The sequence below is a fragment of the Caenorhabditis remanei genome, chromosome V (assembly GCF_010183535.1).
Source record: "Caenorhabditis remanei strain PX506 chromosome V, whole genome shotgun sequence".
Taxonomy (NCBI): Eukaryota; Metazoa; Nematoda; class Chromadorea; order Rhabditida; family Rhabditidae; genus Caenorhabditis; species Caenorhabditis remanei.
The window spans coordinates 20512181-20529190 of record NC_071332.1 but is presented as its reverse complement, the minus strand read 5'-3'; the positions used below and the strand labels follow the sequence as shown (position 1 = coordinate 20529190).

General features: G+C 40.1%; 5 protein-coding genes across 5 annotated transcripts; 2 read left to right on the top strand and 3 right to left on the bottom strand.

Moving 5' to 3' along the window:
- Window positions 1–3120: 3120 nt before the first annotated feature.
- GCK72_021614 (uncharacterized protein) lies at window positions 3121–3898 on the top strand (the record flags this gene model as incomplete). Its single annotated transcript, XM_003098032.2, has 2 exons — window positions 3121–3368; window positions 3421–3898. 2 exons carry the CDS (start codon window positions 3121–3123, stop codon window positions 3896–3898), a joined length of 726 nt encoding a protein of 241 aa, XP_003098080.1.
- Window positions 3692–9896, bottom strand: GCK72_021612 (uncharacterized protein; the record flags this gene model as incomplete). Its single annotated transcript, XM_003098029.2, has 9 exons — window positions 3692–3910; window positions 4451–4618; window positions 5059–5598; window positions 5654–5994; window positions 6425–7441; window positions 7487–7765; window positions 8302–9059; window positions 9365–9699; window positions 9828–9896. The coding sequence occupies 9 exons, from the start codon at window positions 9894–9896 to the stop codon at window positions 3692–3694; spliced, it is 3726 nt and encodes a 1241-aa protein (XP_003098077.2).
- GCK72_021613 (uncharacterized protein) lies at window positions 4105–5253 on the top strand (the record flags this gene model as incomplete). Its single annotated transcript, XM_003098078.2, has 3 exons — window positions 4105–4295; window positions 4344–4631; window positions 4683–5253. The coding sequence occupies 3 exons, from the start codon at window positions 4105–4107 to the stop codon at window positions 5251–5253; spliced, it is 1050 nt and encodes a 349-aa protein (XP_003098126.2).
- A 2354-nt stretch (window positions 9897–12250) lies between the features above and the next one.
- Window positions 12251–13239, bottom strand: GCK72_021611 (uncharacterized protein; the record flags this gene model as incomplete). The annotated part of the gene is made up of 4 exons (XM_003098025.2): window positions 12251–12386; window positions 12431–12683; window positions 12736–12818; window positions 12875–13239. The coding sequence occupies 4 exons, from the start codon at window positions 13237–13239 to the stop codon at window positions 12251–12253; spliced, it is 837 nt and encodes a 278-aa protein (XP_003098073.2).
- A 452-nt stretch (window positions 13240–13691) lies between these two features.
- On the bottom strand, window positions 13692–16917 carry GCK72_021610 (uncharacterized protein; the record flags this gene model as incomplete). Its single annotated transcript, XM_003098028.2, has 4 exons — window positions 13692–13857; window positions 13917–14407; window positions 16689–16789; window positions 16836–16917. 4 exons carry the CDS (start codon window positions 16915–16917, stop codon window positions 13692–13694), a joined length of 840 nt encoding a protein of 279 aa, XP_003098076.2.
- Between the last annotated feature and the right edge of the window lie 93 nt (window positions 16918–17010).

Here is a 17010-nt window from a genome sequence, read left to right as displayed (position 1 = left end):
AAACTTTCGCACGTCCGAGCACGTAGAGACCCAAACGAGCACGAGAGAGCGCCACAACGAGACGACGAACATCACGGATGTGACCGATATTTCGGGTTTTCACAAGGGAGAGAATGATGTAGTCGTTCTGTTGTCCTTGATACTTATCCACGGTGGAGACCTGAAATTTACATTTTTTTTAGCCATTTGATCCCCGAATTTCTCATCTTCTACATTGATTCCCTGACATTTTCTCTCACCTTCCATCAACTAGTGCCATTTACAACCTATTTTTCCCAAAGAACAACTAGAAACAAAGGATTTTGCACTTTCATGATTACTGCCAAACACTAATCTGTTTGCTCTAATAAATCTGGTCTCCGGGAATATCTATTTTTATTTAGGGAGATGTAGCTATACTTACCTTTCCAGGCATTCCAATCAATGGATTCGTCTCGCATCTCCTCTGACATACGTCGCGAATCAGTTGTGCTTGTCCGTTGTATGTCGTCAAAATCGAGATTTTCTCCGCCGGATAACCGAGGATTCTCATATAAGTGTAGAGAGCGACAGCGTATTCAGCTTCACCCAGATTTTGATAGAAATGTGGGCTTGGTTGGGTTTCTCCTTGTCCGTTGAAATCTGGTACGTCGATGAGTTGGAAGGGGAAAGCGAAACCGGCGTTGGCATTCTGAAAATTAAGAGAATTAGTGGGGAAGGATCATTAAGGGGTTGAGCAATGTTAAGCAGCGCTAAAATCAAACTTCAACGCTGTTTAGCAGCGCTAAAACTTTGCGAATAGACAAAAGAGTAGTATCGGATGGAGACATTTCAAAAAAACACAATTTTAGCTCAACTGGCAATCAAATCGTGCTCAAATCATACAAAAAACTACGAATTTAGGCCAAACTTGACCGATTTTAGGTACATTTTCGTTTCAATGCAACGCGAGAACTGCGACAACTCGTAAAACACATCGCTTTCGTCGTCTATGTCTCCAACTATCTCCTGCAGTAAGAAACGTGGGCGCCATGAGGAAATACCCTCCGTTCATTCACTATAGGGCGGTGCAGAGGGGAGGCAAATACATGAACGAAATAGTGGGGAAAAGTGATGCAATGTGACTCAAAATGTGACTAATTTGGAGGGAGAGCGCTTCAAAGATGACGACGAAATGGTTGTGAATGGAATGTAGGTCAGCTGAGAGTGAGGGAAGGAGAAGCTTTAGCTTTCATACAAACCTGGAATTGTGGAAGACCGTCGACGTGTGGAAGATTTCCGAGTCCCTTGTATCTCCATTGGTAGAGTTCGGCGATTCTGAAATAAAACTAATTAGAAACATGTTCGGAATTAAAAGAATTCAGTAAATTTCTCGCCATTTTTTCAGCTAGAAATATATACTTTCGGGTCCCAAATTTACTAAATTGAATTAAAATTTGGCAACATTTTGAGTGGAGCATCAATTTGATAAGAGGCTTTATCAGTTTTCCGACTACCTCCTGTCAATCGGAAACAAATTGGAATGGGCGTGAGAAAAGTTTGTCGATCATAGAGGAGAGTGTGTTTTTGATACGATATTGGAAAAAAGTGACGATTTTATGTAGAACGATGTTGAAATCATGAGAGCTTTAGCGATGTTTAGCGCTGTTTAGCAGCGTTAAAGTCCAGGTTTAGCGCTGGTTAGCAGCGCTAAAGTCCAGGTTTAGCGCTGGTTAGCAGCGCTAAAGTACAAGTTTAGCGCTGGTTAGCAGCGCTAAAGTACAAGTTTAGCGCTGTTTAGCAGCGCTGTTTAGCAGCGCTGAAGTGTGTAAGTTTAGCGCTGTTTAGCAGCGCTAAAATCCGAGTTTAGCGCTGTTTAGCAGCGCTAAAGTCAAAGTTTAGCGCTGGTTAGCAGAGCTAGAGTCCAGGTTTAGCGCTGGTTAGCAGCGCTAAAACTAATGTCTCTCTGCCAAGTTTTCCACAATTCCTAGCGATTTGAAACTCACTGTGCTCTCGCACGTCCTTGTCTATCCAACTCGACATTCGGCACACTCAATCTGACAAGTCTTGCGAACAACGACTGCTCCATGTTCGAATACTTTTGGAATGCCTGATTCTGTACAACCGGAGGCAGCTGATGATGATCTCCAATCATAATCCATCGCTTCAATCGATTGTGACCATCCTGCGGATTCTGAAGAAGCAGTGGAATGAATGTTTCGACTTCCAGGATTTGCGCGGCCTCTTCCATCACAATGTTGTCATAACGGAAGCCGAGTTTGACGAGTTCGTTACGGCGGAGTGCTGCGTGTGTACATGTCATTGCGATGATTTTTGCTTCTTTTATCTGAAAAAATGATGAAAATTGGGGAAGAAAGATGAATAAATTTGTTTAAATGTGTAATGTCTGTGTGATTTATCAATGCATTTGAGCAGAAAAAACGATTCTGATGAGTTTAAAACGAAGTTTTGATTAGAAAGCGAAAAATTCAGAACTAACAAAAGTTCCGGCGAGTTTTTGATGAACTCCGATGTTTCAGAAACCGTAGAACTATAAGGAGACTGGATTGGGGATTCAAATTCGTCGATCAGTCTTCAATTCTCAAAGATTTTACAACAAAATGTTCGTGGAATTCGATTTCAAACTTGAAGGGCAGAATTTCATCTGAACCCATTTAAATCCTTCTAATGTTTCGATTCCCATAGCTTGTTTAACCTCTAATAATTGTAGAAACTTCCGAAAATTCACAAATTTCATGTCAAAACTTCGTTTTTTTTCCCTAATCACCTAACCTTATCTCTTCCTTCCGCTTACACCTTCACAACCACTTTTATCACATTTTCGCTTATTTCTAACCACATTCCATTGTTCACCCATCCATTTTACAACTCTTTCATCCCTCTTCCTTCCCCAGAAACATCCCAGAGACCCTACTTCCCACCTTCCACCTGCCCACCATAAAACCATTAGTGTCACTTTCTTAACTGACTCAAAATTCTCTCAGCTCCCCTTTCAACATGAGCACTTTTCCGACAATTTTCCCAAAAATGGATGTCAATCAGCGGATAGATTGCTCCGCCCACTCCTTCTGACGCAAAGATTGAGAATGAGGTCCAAGAGATCTCCAAGAGCTCATTCATTCATCTCTCATCCCGAGAATAATGATGTTTCCCTATCCATCCGGTGAATACTACGGCAATCCGACGGTGTCTTCTACATCACCGGCGGTATCTCCGAGCTATCCACACCCTGATATGTCAATGTGTACTCCAATGCCTTCGCCGTTCTTTCCCCAACCCAATCAACCGGCGCCAGGCCAGGTATCACCAGGGGGATACCAACGTCCGGGAGGCCATTCTCAGGCTGTCCAGCAATACTTGCAAAAGCAAATGGAGGAGTCCGCAAGAATGTAAGTTTGACTATTTCAACTCTAACAAACCTAATTTTTTTTCTTTTTTCAGTGCGCAAGCCCAGGCCGCCTATTTCACCTGGATCCAACCGTTTCACTACCAACAAGCTCATTTCCCTCATCAACATCCCGGAGCTCCAAATTCTCAACAAATGCTCTACCAACACCCGAACGCTATGACACCACAAGATATCCAGCAAGCTTTCGATGTGGCAGGCGACAAATACAAAAGAGGACGAATTCCATTTACTCAAGAGCAGGTGAAAATGATGGAGGCGAGATTCTCAAAAAGTGATAAAATCTTGATTGATGAGCGTCGAACCTTAGCAAGAGCTATCGGTTTGACACCGAATCAGATCAAGATCTGGTTCCAGAATCGGAGATTCAAGTTGAGAAAAGCGGAGAAGGAGAAGGAGAGACTTGAGACTGAGTTGATGGATAAAACTGGAAAGTTGACTATCATGAAGAACGATGAAGCCGAGGAGGACGACTTCCAGGAGAACGATGAAAGCAAGGATTCTTTCGATTAGAAACTCATCTTTCTTGATTGAGTTCAAAATGTTTTAAGGCACCCCGTTCTACACTGTTGTCCAATAAAATTGAATTATTGATTACCATTCATTATCTTATCTTTTGCTACCGGTTCTTTGCACCGTGCAATTTCTCTGTTTTTCTTCACTCGTTATTGATAATTGCTCTACTTTTTTAACGTTATCCCCCTCATTTTCAGAAAGAAATGTCAAACCGATACTCCTTTTCAAGGGATTTTCAAGAGAAGATTCAGATTTTGGGGAAGTTCTTCCAAAAGAGAAAGTTTCTCAAAAAAAAGGACAAGGCCGTGTTGTGTAAGCAGACGGGATTCCCTGAAAGTTTCATCAATAATTGGTTCATCCAGAGGCGGAAAATTCTTAGGCGAGAGTCCAGGAGGTATGTCATTCACATATCGCTATGCAGGAATTAATGTTTCTATTTCAGCAGTATCGACTCAACATCTTCAGACTTGACAGAGGTTGCACTAATGGAATTTTCAACTCCGTCGTTGCCTTCTGAAGCCATGGGTCTCACACCTGTCTTCGACGCACCGCTATCCTTGGAAACTGAGAGCACGTTTGGAGAAGAAGCTCCTCTTCTAGTGTCCTGCTCGCCGGACACATCAATCGATGATCCAGGAGCGCGGCCTCTGATTTCAGGAGGATCACAACAATATCAAGGACTTCTAATGATTGCACAGCCTCAAAATCAAATGTCAACTGCATTCATGAGGTAAATTCCATTCATATCTCATTTTTAGTTCTCAATCCATTCCATATCCAGCCCTCCCACTTCTTCTGATTCGTGCAACTCAGCGTCGCCTTCTCCCAAAACGGAAGTCATCACACCTTTCCAACCACCACAATTCGATGCATTGGGCAGCAAGAACTATAGCTTCACAACTCAGGAATCAACCTCTGCACCAGGGAGCAGTCTCTCTGATCAGGAGACAATCAAGACTCTCATCAACATCGTTTGTGCCTACAATCTCCAAGTACAGTCTCTATTGGACAATCAGGCTATGATGAACAACCAACTTCAGGCCTACGCGAATGCATTGGTCGATCTGCAACGTCAACAACCTCATTCCGCTCCCATGATATCCTACTCGAAGCATCAGGAGGAGAAACTGAAAGATCAGTTCAAGAAGAAGCCCTACATTGAATTTGAAGAACGAAAGAAGTTGGGAGACGAGATTGGGCTTACAGAAGCACAGGTTATGTTGTGGTTCAGAGAGAATCAAAGTTCCGATGAAAAGGGCGTGCAGAAGCTCACTGATGTATTGGAAGAGTTGAAGGCGATGGGTCCTCCCAAGAATGCAGCGAACCCAAATACGAATTCGGAATTCCCATAAATTTTGATATTCTTTGAAATCAATTTGATTCCAAATAAATTCCGTTTGATTTCTGTTTGTATGTCTGTCACTCATATCCCTTACCAACAGATACTCAGTTCTGTCTTTTCCGTTTCTCAGCAGCTCAAACGCTCTGAATTCATCCAACTTCTCGAAAATTTGCTCAATATGACGCCAGCACGAGTGAGCAACCTTCATATCGTCCGAATTGTTTCCCGAGAAAAGATTGGGAATATCCTTGAAGAATGCGGCAAACGGGAATATCTCTGGAATTATTCCATCGGCAAGTTTGGCGGCTCCCTTAGCAGTCACTTGAGCCAGAAATTCCTCCCAGGCACGACAGACCTAAAAATTGAAAATTAGAGTGAAATTAGAAACAAAAACGAGCTAATTTTCTTACCGAAAATCTGAAAAAGTATCCAGCATTCTCACAAGTGTACGCTACATCTCCGACAACTTTCAGCGCCTTCGCCAGCTTCTCCACACTATTGAGCAGCGTCAATCTCTCCTTCAACACGTAGTTGACACGTCCATATCTTGAAAAGTCCTTCTCCGTCTCCAATGATTCCTCTCCGTGTCCCATACGAAGCAAGTGTCGTTCATCTACGTCGAGAGCGATGATCTTCTCGAAAAGTTGATTGAGAGCCTGATTGGAGTGAGTCACAATGAGAGTACGCTGATTTGGCCAGTTGTGGTAGATGTTCGAGATGATTTGGACAGCGACGTCGGTTTTACCAGTTCCTGGAATGATGGGAGTAAGAAAAAACATTTTTTCGTTTGTTGAAGTGTTAAAACGGAAATCACGAGTTATTTTAGCGCTGCTAAACAGCGCTAAAACAAGAAACACGTGGAATTTAGCGCTGCTAAACAGCGCTAAAATCGCTTAGCATGGCAGTTTAGCTCTGCTAAACAGCGCTAAAATCGAAACTACAAGAAATTTAGCGCTGCTAAACAGCGCTAAAACGAGAGACACGTGGAATTTAGCGCTGCTAAACAGCGCTAAAATGAGAGACACGTGGAATTTAGCGCTGCTAAACAGCGCTAAAACGAGAGACACGCGGAAATTAGCGCTGCTGAACAGCGCTAAAATCGAACCCGTTTAACGCTGTTTAGCAGCGCTAAAACTGAGATTGGCGCTGATTTCACAACGCAACTTTGAGAATTTCCTTACCCGGTGGTCCCACAACCATCGTCAATCCTGGCTGCATTCCCGACTTGATGGCCTCCACTTGCGCCGGTGTGAACTGTACTTGATTCTTGTTCACCGCATAGGAATACGGCGTATTTTTCTTTCGAATCAACGGCGTCACTGTAATCGTTCTCAAGTCTGCTGGCTTCGTTTCCACATCTTGTCGACGGTCGAGCTCGTGGAAGTGAAGTTTGAAAGGCGGTACCATTGCGTTGGCCTCTCCCGAGAGCTCGATTTTATATCCAGGGAAACTTTGCTTCACGTGCTCGATGGATAGGAATGTATCATTGAAATCGAGTTCTGGGACAGCGCTGGAAAGCTTCGAGTAATGAGCACTGTCAGGTTCTCCGTATCCCAAAATAACGTCAGTTAGCCAATCAGGGACCACACATTCTGTATTGAGAAGATCTCGAATCGTTTGGAGGACTGCTTTGAAGTTATTCGTCTTGGAATCCCGTCGGACCAACAGATTGAAAGTGTCGTAAATGTCATCTTTATTCCCTTGTTCCATATCTAATCGATACTGATTCGGGTCCAACAGCAGTCGGAACTTTCTCATATCTCCTGGAATCTTGGTCTTCTTTTCGTAACTTGTGTATTCTTCAAGAAGGTGTCCATCTTGATCCAACATTCCTTCCACATCACATCCACGTACACTAAGTACTTCGATTTGCTCAGCGAATGGGCGACGGACATCGAATTTCAGTCCGGAAGCTCCACGGCGGGATCTACAAGCCACCAAAAAGCAGACATCATGTCTTCTCAAGTTCTCCCATTCCTGTCGAATATCCTGTCTTCGTCCAACATTCACAGTGACCACCGCTCTGACGACAGCCGGTGATTTCTCTCCGACCAGTGGTTTCGCGACTTCCGATATTTGGAAGTGATCGATGGGAAGTGCCATTTTAGCCCATCCGGCGAACACTGTTTCGTTGCGAGACTCATGTTGGAATGGCTTCATTCGGAAGAGCACATCTTCAAGGTCCTGACGGATTTCATCTTAAAATTCCTTTTTTGATTTAGTTACCTAGATAACCAACTCACAAGTAGATTCCAACTGGAACAAGTTGAAATTCCTCAACAAATAATCGTGAAGTGTCAAGAATTGCAGATTGAGTTTATCCAATGCCAGCACACCCTCGCCTGTGTAACTCTCATACGGAACCACATTCTCATCCCAAATCACTTTTTCCGTTGGGAAGAGCGGCTTCTCGTTGAGTTGAGTCAACTGATTCGGGCGTCTTTCACAGTGGAGGGTAATGGTTTCGACGAGATGGTTGTGCGGGAATCGGGTGAAAAGATCGGACTGTTGGGCGGAGTCTTCTGGAAAAGGAGAGGGTTGGAATAGTAGAAAGTGATTAAAATATGGTTTGCTTCATTTTTTAAAGGTCACGCATTTTGATCTCCGACAGGCCCGCTCGTTGCAGAACGATTGAAACGAGCGGGCGTGTCGGAGATCACAAGGTTAGCAGCTCTAAAACCTGAACCTCGCGAGTTTAGCACTGCTTAACAGCGCTAAAATCTTTGGAAGGTTCTGGAACAGGGGTGTTCGAAAAACATTTTCGAAAACTTTCGAAAAATTCGAAAAAAAATTAGTTTTTCAGAACCAAAAATATTGAATTTGTAAGAAAACTGTAAGAATTTCGAGTATAGGTTCCCAGAAACCTGATTTTGCGTACAAAATTGGGAACAATTTCAGGAAAAACCACTATTTTTGTTACTTAAGTTTTGAAAATTTTGCTGCGAGTTTAGCGCTGCTTAACAGCGTTAAAATTTTTATTCCAAAACCTTCCAAAGCTTTTAGCGCTGGTTAACAGCGCTAAAATCTAGTTTTATTATTAAAATAATCTCATATTCACCTCCAAACGGTGGAACCAAATGCAAATATTCTGCAAATCGGTAGACTTCCTCATGTGCCATATCTCCAAACTGCTTCTGAAGTGCACGTCGAGTATCCACTCCACTAACATTCAGCAGATAGAACTCTTTCATGTTCTCCTTGAAAAAGCGGAAGGCTGCCTTTTGAAGTCTCGTGACATTCTGATAGTGCTGTTCGGACACTTCTTTGTGGGTGAGCTGTCTCCCAGATAAGTCATCGATTTCAAATCTAGCATAGAACTTCAAAAGTTGAACTAATTGGAAGAAAAGTGATCCCGCATCGGTGGAAATGAGCGGAGAAAGAAGGCAATTTGTGAGGAGGTGAGAGGAATGAAGTACTGAATTAAAGAATCGTCGTGTCTGAAGAATCGACTCCAAATCAATCAATAATTCAATGAATCTCTCGCAATACTTGATAGAATCAACCGGATCCTCTCCCTCCTCTTCTCCTTCCGAACCATCGAAATTTTTCAGAGTTTTCTTGAATTTCTCTATCAAATTCCATAGATATTCCCGATGGAACGCTGTCTCTGGCTTCATCTTTTTGACGACATTATCCCAAATTTTACGGAGTTTCTTCTGCTTTTTGAAGAGGTCCTCCCGTTGACTTTCAAGCAGTCCTGACCAGATTTCGATGGAGACTAGCTTCTTTGTCTCGTTGTGTACAATTGGAGTCTCCACGGAGCCAAATGCGTTGACGAGGAATGTGAGGAGAGCGCAGTGTTCCGATGGGCTCAGTCTGGAAATAAAAAGTTGTACTTAAATTTTAGTAGTTTGTCTTTAATAAAAACGGCGGGAACAATAATTGTTATTCTTGTCAGCGCTGCAAGCTAAACGTGGTCTTTAGCGCTGCTAAACAGCGCTAAAACGAGAGACACGTGGAATTTAGCGCTGTTTAGCAGCGCTAAAATCTCACATAATTGTTTTTAGCGCTGCCGAGCAGCGTTAAAATGCCAACACATCGATTTTAGCGCTGTTTAGCAGCGCTAAACGTATGAGTTAGTTCGCAAAAGGTTCACTTTTTTGTGGTTCTTTTCTACTAACCCATCATCCTGCAACGAAAGCTCCAAAATTCTCTTGAAAAACGCTGAAAACTCCGTTGCGTTCTTCGTAAAACACGCCCACGAATCCAGATTTCGCTCTCGAAACTTCTCATTTATCATCACAACAATCGACAAGTTGTAAGCTTTCGACGCGTCCGCCGCCTTATAATTTGGCCATAAATAGCCCTCCAAATACTGTGAAAATTCGAGCATCATGATTTTTCTCGGATTGAATTGTGTTTTGAGCATCTCATTCTCGTAAATTGTGTCGATTAGTTTCGCGTCGAACTTCTCATGTGTTTCTTTTGTGAATGGAGCCCAGTACTTGGCGGCGACCTGGAAAAACGATTTTTCTACTTATTTCTGTGTCAAATTCATTTAAAATTGCTGAAAATACTATTTCAAGCACATTTATAAAGAAAAATCCCAATTTTCTCACAATTTCTCATGTTTCTGAAGCTTACCGCTGATATTGTGTCGTTTTCGATAGCTCCTCGTGTCACCACCACATCTTGGTGACGTTTTGTCACCATTCTCTCTGGAAAACGACCAATTAAAGTTCTAGAAAACTATATTTATCAAAAAACAGGAAAAACGAAGGGTTCATTTAGACTCTTTTGACTCAAAACGGTCAACAATCGATGGAGAATCTTGTTTTTGTTGTTTTTAAGCAAAGATGTTGATAAGAAAACTCTAAAGTTGTGATAAATAAGTGTGAAGAATAAATAAAACTATTTTTCGAAAAAACCACGATCGCGCCGGCAATCGGGGCCTGGTGTGGTTTCGGTGCATGCTTGGCGCTTTTCTCGTTTTTGGCGGATATTTAAATTTTAAGACGCACTCTCTGACTCGTTCGAGCATCGATCAACAGACCATGTTCACCCGAAAAAAGTTGACCATCTCCGATTTGTCAATCCTTTTGATCAAAGGTAGTACCAAGTGTTCTTAGCAAATTGGGGTACTTTTTGGCTAGGTCCGTCACCTGGATACCTAGAAAAATCAAAAAATCGATATTTTTCGAAAATTTTTCCTGAAGGAGTTAGGAATGAAATCTCAACGGGAAATTAATGTAGACACTATTTTAAGCATTTTTTGTGTTCAGAACAAAATTCCAGCTCAACACCTTCATAGTGAAAATTTTGAAAATTTATGAAATTTTCGGGTTTTTTTCATGAAATCGTTTTTATCTCGGCAGGGACACGAGAAGACATTGTTTTTTATTTGATATTCGAAATCTACATAAAATTTGGTATCGGATACATGTTGTCCCTACTCGTAACTCGGGGACCAAAGAACGGTTTTTGAGGGAAGAATGAGAAAAACTTGGATTTTAATTTTCGAGGTCCTCCGGTAAATCATTTTTGATGTTTCAAAATAATGGTTTTTTGAAGTTTTTCATTCAATCATGTTATTTTTATTTAGTTCCGGTACAATTTTCGATCAAACTAACAAAAAAAATTTCGAAAAAATTGAATTTTGTGATTTCTGAAAATTTTCTCCCGAATTGAATCATTCCGACTGAAATGTTAAGGATAGCATTATAAAATCAGGAGAATATGACTGGAATATTCTTTAGGTTCATAAAAAACTTGATTCCCACTGTCTGGTCACCTGCTACTTACGTGTTCATGGTGAAATTCAGCGAAATTTTCAACTTGGGAAGTTGGTGCAACGGTACTTCGTACTTGCAACGTTATTTGACAGGGAATTGCGGTGAATATGACAGAAATAGTGAGAAAACTGCAAAAATTGATAGATTCTGCAAGATTTTCAAAAAAAAACTTGAATAGTTTTTTCCTGATATCCATAAAAAGGTCAGACCATTGAACATTTATGAGTCCTAATTTTTTAAAGCTTTTTTCGTAAATCTTGCAGAATCTATCAATTTTTGCCGTTTTCTCACTATTCCTGTCATATTCACCGCAATTCCCTGTCAAATAACGTTGCAAGTACGAAGTACCGTTGCACCAACTTCCCAAGTTGAAAATTTCGCTGATTTTCACCATGAACACGTAAGTAGCAGGTGACCAGACAGTGGGAATCAAGTTTTTTATGAACCTAAAGAATATTCCAGTCATATTCTCCTGATTTTATAATGCTATCCTTAACATTTCAGTCGGAATGATTCAATTCGGGAGAAAATTTTCAGAAATCACAAAATTCAATTTTTTCGAAATTTTTTTTGTTAGTTTGATCGAAAATTGTACCGGAACTAAATAAAAATGACATGATTAAATGAAAACTTCAAAAAACCATTATTTTGAAACATCAAAAATGATTTACCGGAGGACCTCGAAAATTAAAATCCAAGTTTTTCTCATTCTTCCCTCAAAAACCGTTCTTTGGTCCCCGAGTTACGAGTAGGGACAACATGTATCCGATACCAAATTTTATGTAGATTTCGAATATCAAATAAAAAACAATGTCTTCTCGTGTCCCTGCCGAGATAAAAACGATTTCATGAAAAAAACCCGAAAATTTCATAAATTTTCAAAATTTTCACTATGAAGGTGTTGAGCTGGAATTTTGTTCTGAACACAAAAAATGCTTAAAATAGTGTCTACATTAATTTCCCGTTGAGATTTCATTCCTAACTCCTTCAGGAAAAATTTTCGAAAAATATCGATTTTTTTATTTTTCTAGGTATCCAGGTGACGGACCTGGCCAAAAAGTACCCCAATTTGCTAAGAACACTTGGTACTACCTTTGATCAAAAGGATTGGCAAATCGGAGATGGTCGACTTTTTTCGGGTGAACATGGGTGATCGAACGAGTCAGAGAGTGCGTCTTAAAATATTGTAGGAACAACAGAAATAAAAGGAGAACTGTTGAAACACCGAACAAAAGTATTAAAATTTTTTATTTTCACCAATCACAAATAATATTATCACAATTTAAACTGGATCTTCTCATCGTGCCAAGTGGATTCTTCCACTTTTTGCGCCGCTTCCATCTGTCTCTCCAGTACAGTCACATTATCCTCTTTGTCGACAATTATAAGAGTGTGAGAGCGTGTTCCATATCTTTAAAAAAAAGCTTCATAGCTTTTAAGCAGCGCCAAGCCTACCTTCTACTCTCCGGAAATCTCACGAAAATCGAGGTCAATGGCTTGTAGACGTCTCCCGGAAATCCAGTTTGCACTCGGATTTGATCATCCGGGAAGCAGTGAGTTCGACACGTGGCGATCTCAAATAATCGTCTCTGAATCTCATCAATATCCAATTCATCAGTCTTTTCCAGACTTTCCGAGAAGATTTTCAGGCCGAATTCAGCTTTTTTGAATGGAATATGCGGAGGACTGTTGGAATACACGTGGAATTCTGGAATTTTTTGAATTATAGAAATTTGAAGTTTTCTTCTAAGGGAACTCACTATCATTCCATTTAGTGATCTCAATCTGATCGACAAGTTGATTGGTAAGCGATCGAACTTCGAATAGACCGGATTTCGGATTTCTGAAATATGGGAAAGGTATAGATGACCTGACCATCAAAATAATCTGAGTCCTTACCTCTCTATTCCTACAAACTGAAATCCATTAAAACTCTCTGCTTTTCCTTTCAAATTCTCAAAAAACTGACTAGAATCACTGCCAGATTTCAAGAATTCATTGACAATCCCGCCTCGACTCGGTGCGTTTGTATGCTTTGAATCCACTGGTTGTGTTATCGAAAGGAGCATTCCAACCTTTCCATGCTCATCAATCCCTAGCCAAGTGCCACGTGCTACGTCTTTCTCGTCGACTCCGCTGAGAATCCCGTCATGCCAATGGATTGGAGCGGTAGGGCGGTCCAAGTCTTCGTCACGATTATTGAGAATTATCAATTTGTATTTCTCATCGGGAGATGTCGCTACTTTGATGAATCCAATGCACATTTCTCTGAAATTTTTTAAAATATAGGTTTTCAGAGGTGTTAAGCAGCGTTAAAATTGCCAAGTTGGGAGTTTAGCGCTGTTTAGCAGCGCTAAAATATGTTCACGTAAAGATTAGCGCTGCTTAACAGCGCTAAAACTTTGCATTCCAAACTTTAGCGCTGCTAGACAGGACTCCAAAACGCTGAAACATAAATATTTAAAATATAATGAAAAATCAGCCACAATGTAGGCTAAACTGTGACAAAAACTCTGAAAAATCTGAAAAATATGGTCTGATTTATTAAAATTATACAGAGGAGTAAAGTACATTCCTAAATACACTAGAATTTGTAATATTTCGCTGAAATTTCATCACGAAAAGTTTTGTCATCACAATAAACAATGATCAGAGATCACAAAAATACATTAACCGGTTTTTAAAATTGACTAGAAACATGAATAAACATACAAATTTAGAACACATTATCGCGGGGAGTCTCGCTGTGATTCCGACGGAGATGGGCTCGAAAATTCATTGATTTATCAGTGCTGTATTTACATTTAGTGCATCGAATGGGCCCTCCTTTCACCTTTGTTGCTCTTCTCAGGCGGAGACGGTGGTTGGTTTGTTGACCGTGTCTGGAAGGAATGTGATTCACAATCATTGATGAAATTTGCTGTGAAAATTTAAAAATTACCTATACAACGCTTTTCGATTTGTGAAAATTCGTTTGCATTCGAAGCAACTGATATTCGACTCGCCGTCCTCGTCATGCTCAGAATTTTCCAGAAAACTCGTGCTTTCCAAGAAATCCTCCTGCCCCAAATGCAATGCTGCCAGCGATATATCACACGGTCCCCTCAGACTATTCAGATTCTCAACTGGTCGTCGCTCGTCTGAATCTGAACTTGTTTGAATTCTTAATGTCTTCTGAATCTCTTCTCCCTGTGCTTCCACTTCTTGATGACATTTCGATGGCCTCGTACTATGATTCGTTGATTTTCCGTGGCGATACAGTGCTTTCCGATTATTGAAACCCTCGCCACACGTGTAACAATATAATGGTGACGCTGCAATCTGTTGAATATCCGTGGATGGGAAATTTGGAAATTGGATGGGAAAGTCATTTGATGACGTGGAGGGGGCGGATGAGAAGAAATCAAAGTCGGTTGTGTGGAGGAAGTCTTGCTGGAAAATTTTAAGTGAAATTATTGAATTTTTTGCGAACTGACTGAAAAGTTTAGCGCTGTTTAGCAGCGCTAAAACGATGAATTGGAATTTTAACGCTGCTAAACAGCGCTAAAAATGATGAGTGGGAATTTTAACGCTGTTTAGCAGCGCTAAAAACGATGAGGTGCCATTTTAACGCTGCTAAACAGCGCTAAAAACGATGAGGTGACAATTTAACGCTGCTTAACAGCGCTAAACGGTCCCTGACAGTTCATTTTAGCGCTGCTTAAGACGCACTCTCTGACTCGTTCGAGCATCGATCAACAGACCATGTTCACCCGAAAAAAGTTGACCATCTCCGATTTGTCAATCCTTTTGATCAAAGGTAGTACCAAGTGTTCTTAGCAAATTGGGGTACTTTTTGGCTAGGTCCGTCACCTGGATACCTAGAAAAATCAAAAAATCGATATTTTTCGAAAATTTTTCCTGAAGGAGTTAGGAATGAAATCTCAACGGGAAATTAATGTAGACACTATTTTAAGCATTTTTTGTGTTCAGAACAAAATTCCAGCTCAACACCTTCATAGTGAAAATTTTGAAAATTTATGAAATTTTCGGGTTTTTTTCATGAAATCGTTTTTATCTCGGCAGGGACACGAGAAGACATTGTTTTTTATTTGATATTCGAAATCTACATAAAATTTGGTATCGGATACATGTTGTCCCTACTCGTAACTCGGGGACCAAAGAACGGTTTTTGAGGGAAGAATGAGAAAAACTTGGATTTTAATTTTCGAGGTCCTCCGGTAAATCATTTTTGATGTTTCAAAATAATGGTTTTTTGAAGTTTTTCATTCAATCATGTTATTTTTATTTAGTTCCGGTACAATTTTCGATCAAACTAACAAAAAAAATTTCGAAAAAATTGAATTTTGTGATTTCTGAAAATTTTCTCCCGAATTGAATCATTCCGACTGAAATGTTAAGGATAGCATTATAAAATCAGGAGAATATGACTGGAATATTCTTTAGGTTCATAAAAAACTTGATTCCCACTGTCTGGTCACCTGCTACTTACGTGTTCATGGTGAAATTCAGCGAAATTTTCAACTTGGGAAGTTGGTGCAACGGTACTTCGTACTTGCAACGTTATTTGACAGGGAATTGCGGTGAATATGACAGAAATAGTGAGAAAACTGCAAAAATTGATAGATTCTGCAAGATTTTCAAAAAAAAACTTGAATAGTTTTTTCCTGATATCCATAAAAAGGTCAGACCATTGAACATTTATGAGTCCTAATTTTTTAAAGCTTTTTTCGTAAATCTTGCAGAATCTATCAATTTTTGCCGTTTTCTCACTATTCCTGTCATATTCACCGCAATTCCCTGTCAAATAACGTTGCAAGTACGAAGTACCGTTGCACCAACTTCCCAAGTTGAAAATTTCGCTGATTTTCACCATGAACACGTAAGTAGCAGGTGACCAGACAGTGGGAATCAAGTTTTTTATGAACCTAAAGAATATTCCAGTCATATTCTCCTGATTTTATAATGCTATCCTTAACATTTCAGTCGGAATGATTCAATTCGGGAGAAAATTTTCAGAAATCACAAAATTCAATTTTTTCGAAATTTTTTTTGTTAGTTTGATCGAAAATTGTACCGGAACTAAATAAAAATGACATGATTAAATGAAAACTTCAAAAAACCATTATTTTGAAACATCAAAAATGATTTACCGGAGGACCTCGAAAATTAAAATCCAAGTTTTTCTCATTCTTCCCTCAAAAACCGTTCTTTGGTCCCCGAGTTACGAGTAGGGACAACATGTATCCGATACCAAATTTTATGTAGATTTCGAATATCAAATAAAAAACAATGTCTTCTCGTGTCCCTGCCGAGATAAAAACGATTTCATGAAAAAAACCCGAAAATTTCATAAATTTTCAAAATTTTCACTATGAAGGTGTTGAGCTGGAATTTTGTTCTGAACACAAAAAATGCTTAAAATAGTGTCTACATTAATTTCCCGTTGAGATTTCATTCCTAACTCCTTCAGGAAAAATTTTCGAAAAATATCGATTTTTTTATTTTTCTAGGTATCCAGGTGACGGACCTGGCCAAAAAGTACCCCAATTTGCTAAGAACACTTGGTACTACCTTTGATCAAAAGGATTGGCAAATCGGAGATGGTCGACTTTTTTCGGGTGAACATGGGTGATCGAACGAGTCAGAGAGTGCGTCTTAACAGCGCTAATCATGTTTTTAGCCAATTTTTTTTTTAAATTCTGCTACTCACCACTACATCTTTCCCCATATCAGCCAGATAATCCGCTTGTGGATCTCCCTCTACGAACACAACACTTCGAGAGAGCTGCTCAACAGTTTGATCCATTCGCTCTGTAAAATTCAAGCATTTTATCGAAAATATAGCTCTGTTTCCAACCTATCGCATCTATCAGGCACTCTTCCGGGAGTTCTGAAAACGTGGTTTTCAAAATTTCCAGTTGCTCCAAGAATTTATTCATCTAAAATTTTGAAATTACATGTTGTTTAAATGTTGGAATGAGATATTGTCGCGACAAAAAAGTTCCGACATTTTTTACCGACGCGTGTTTGCG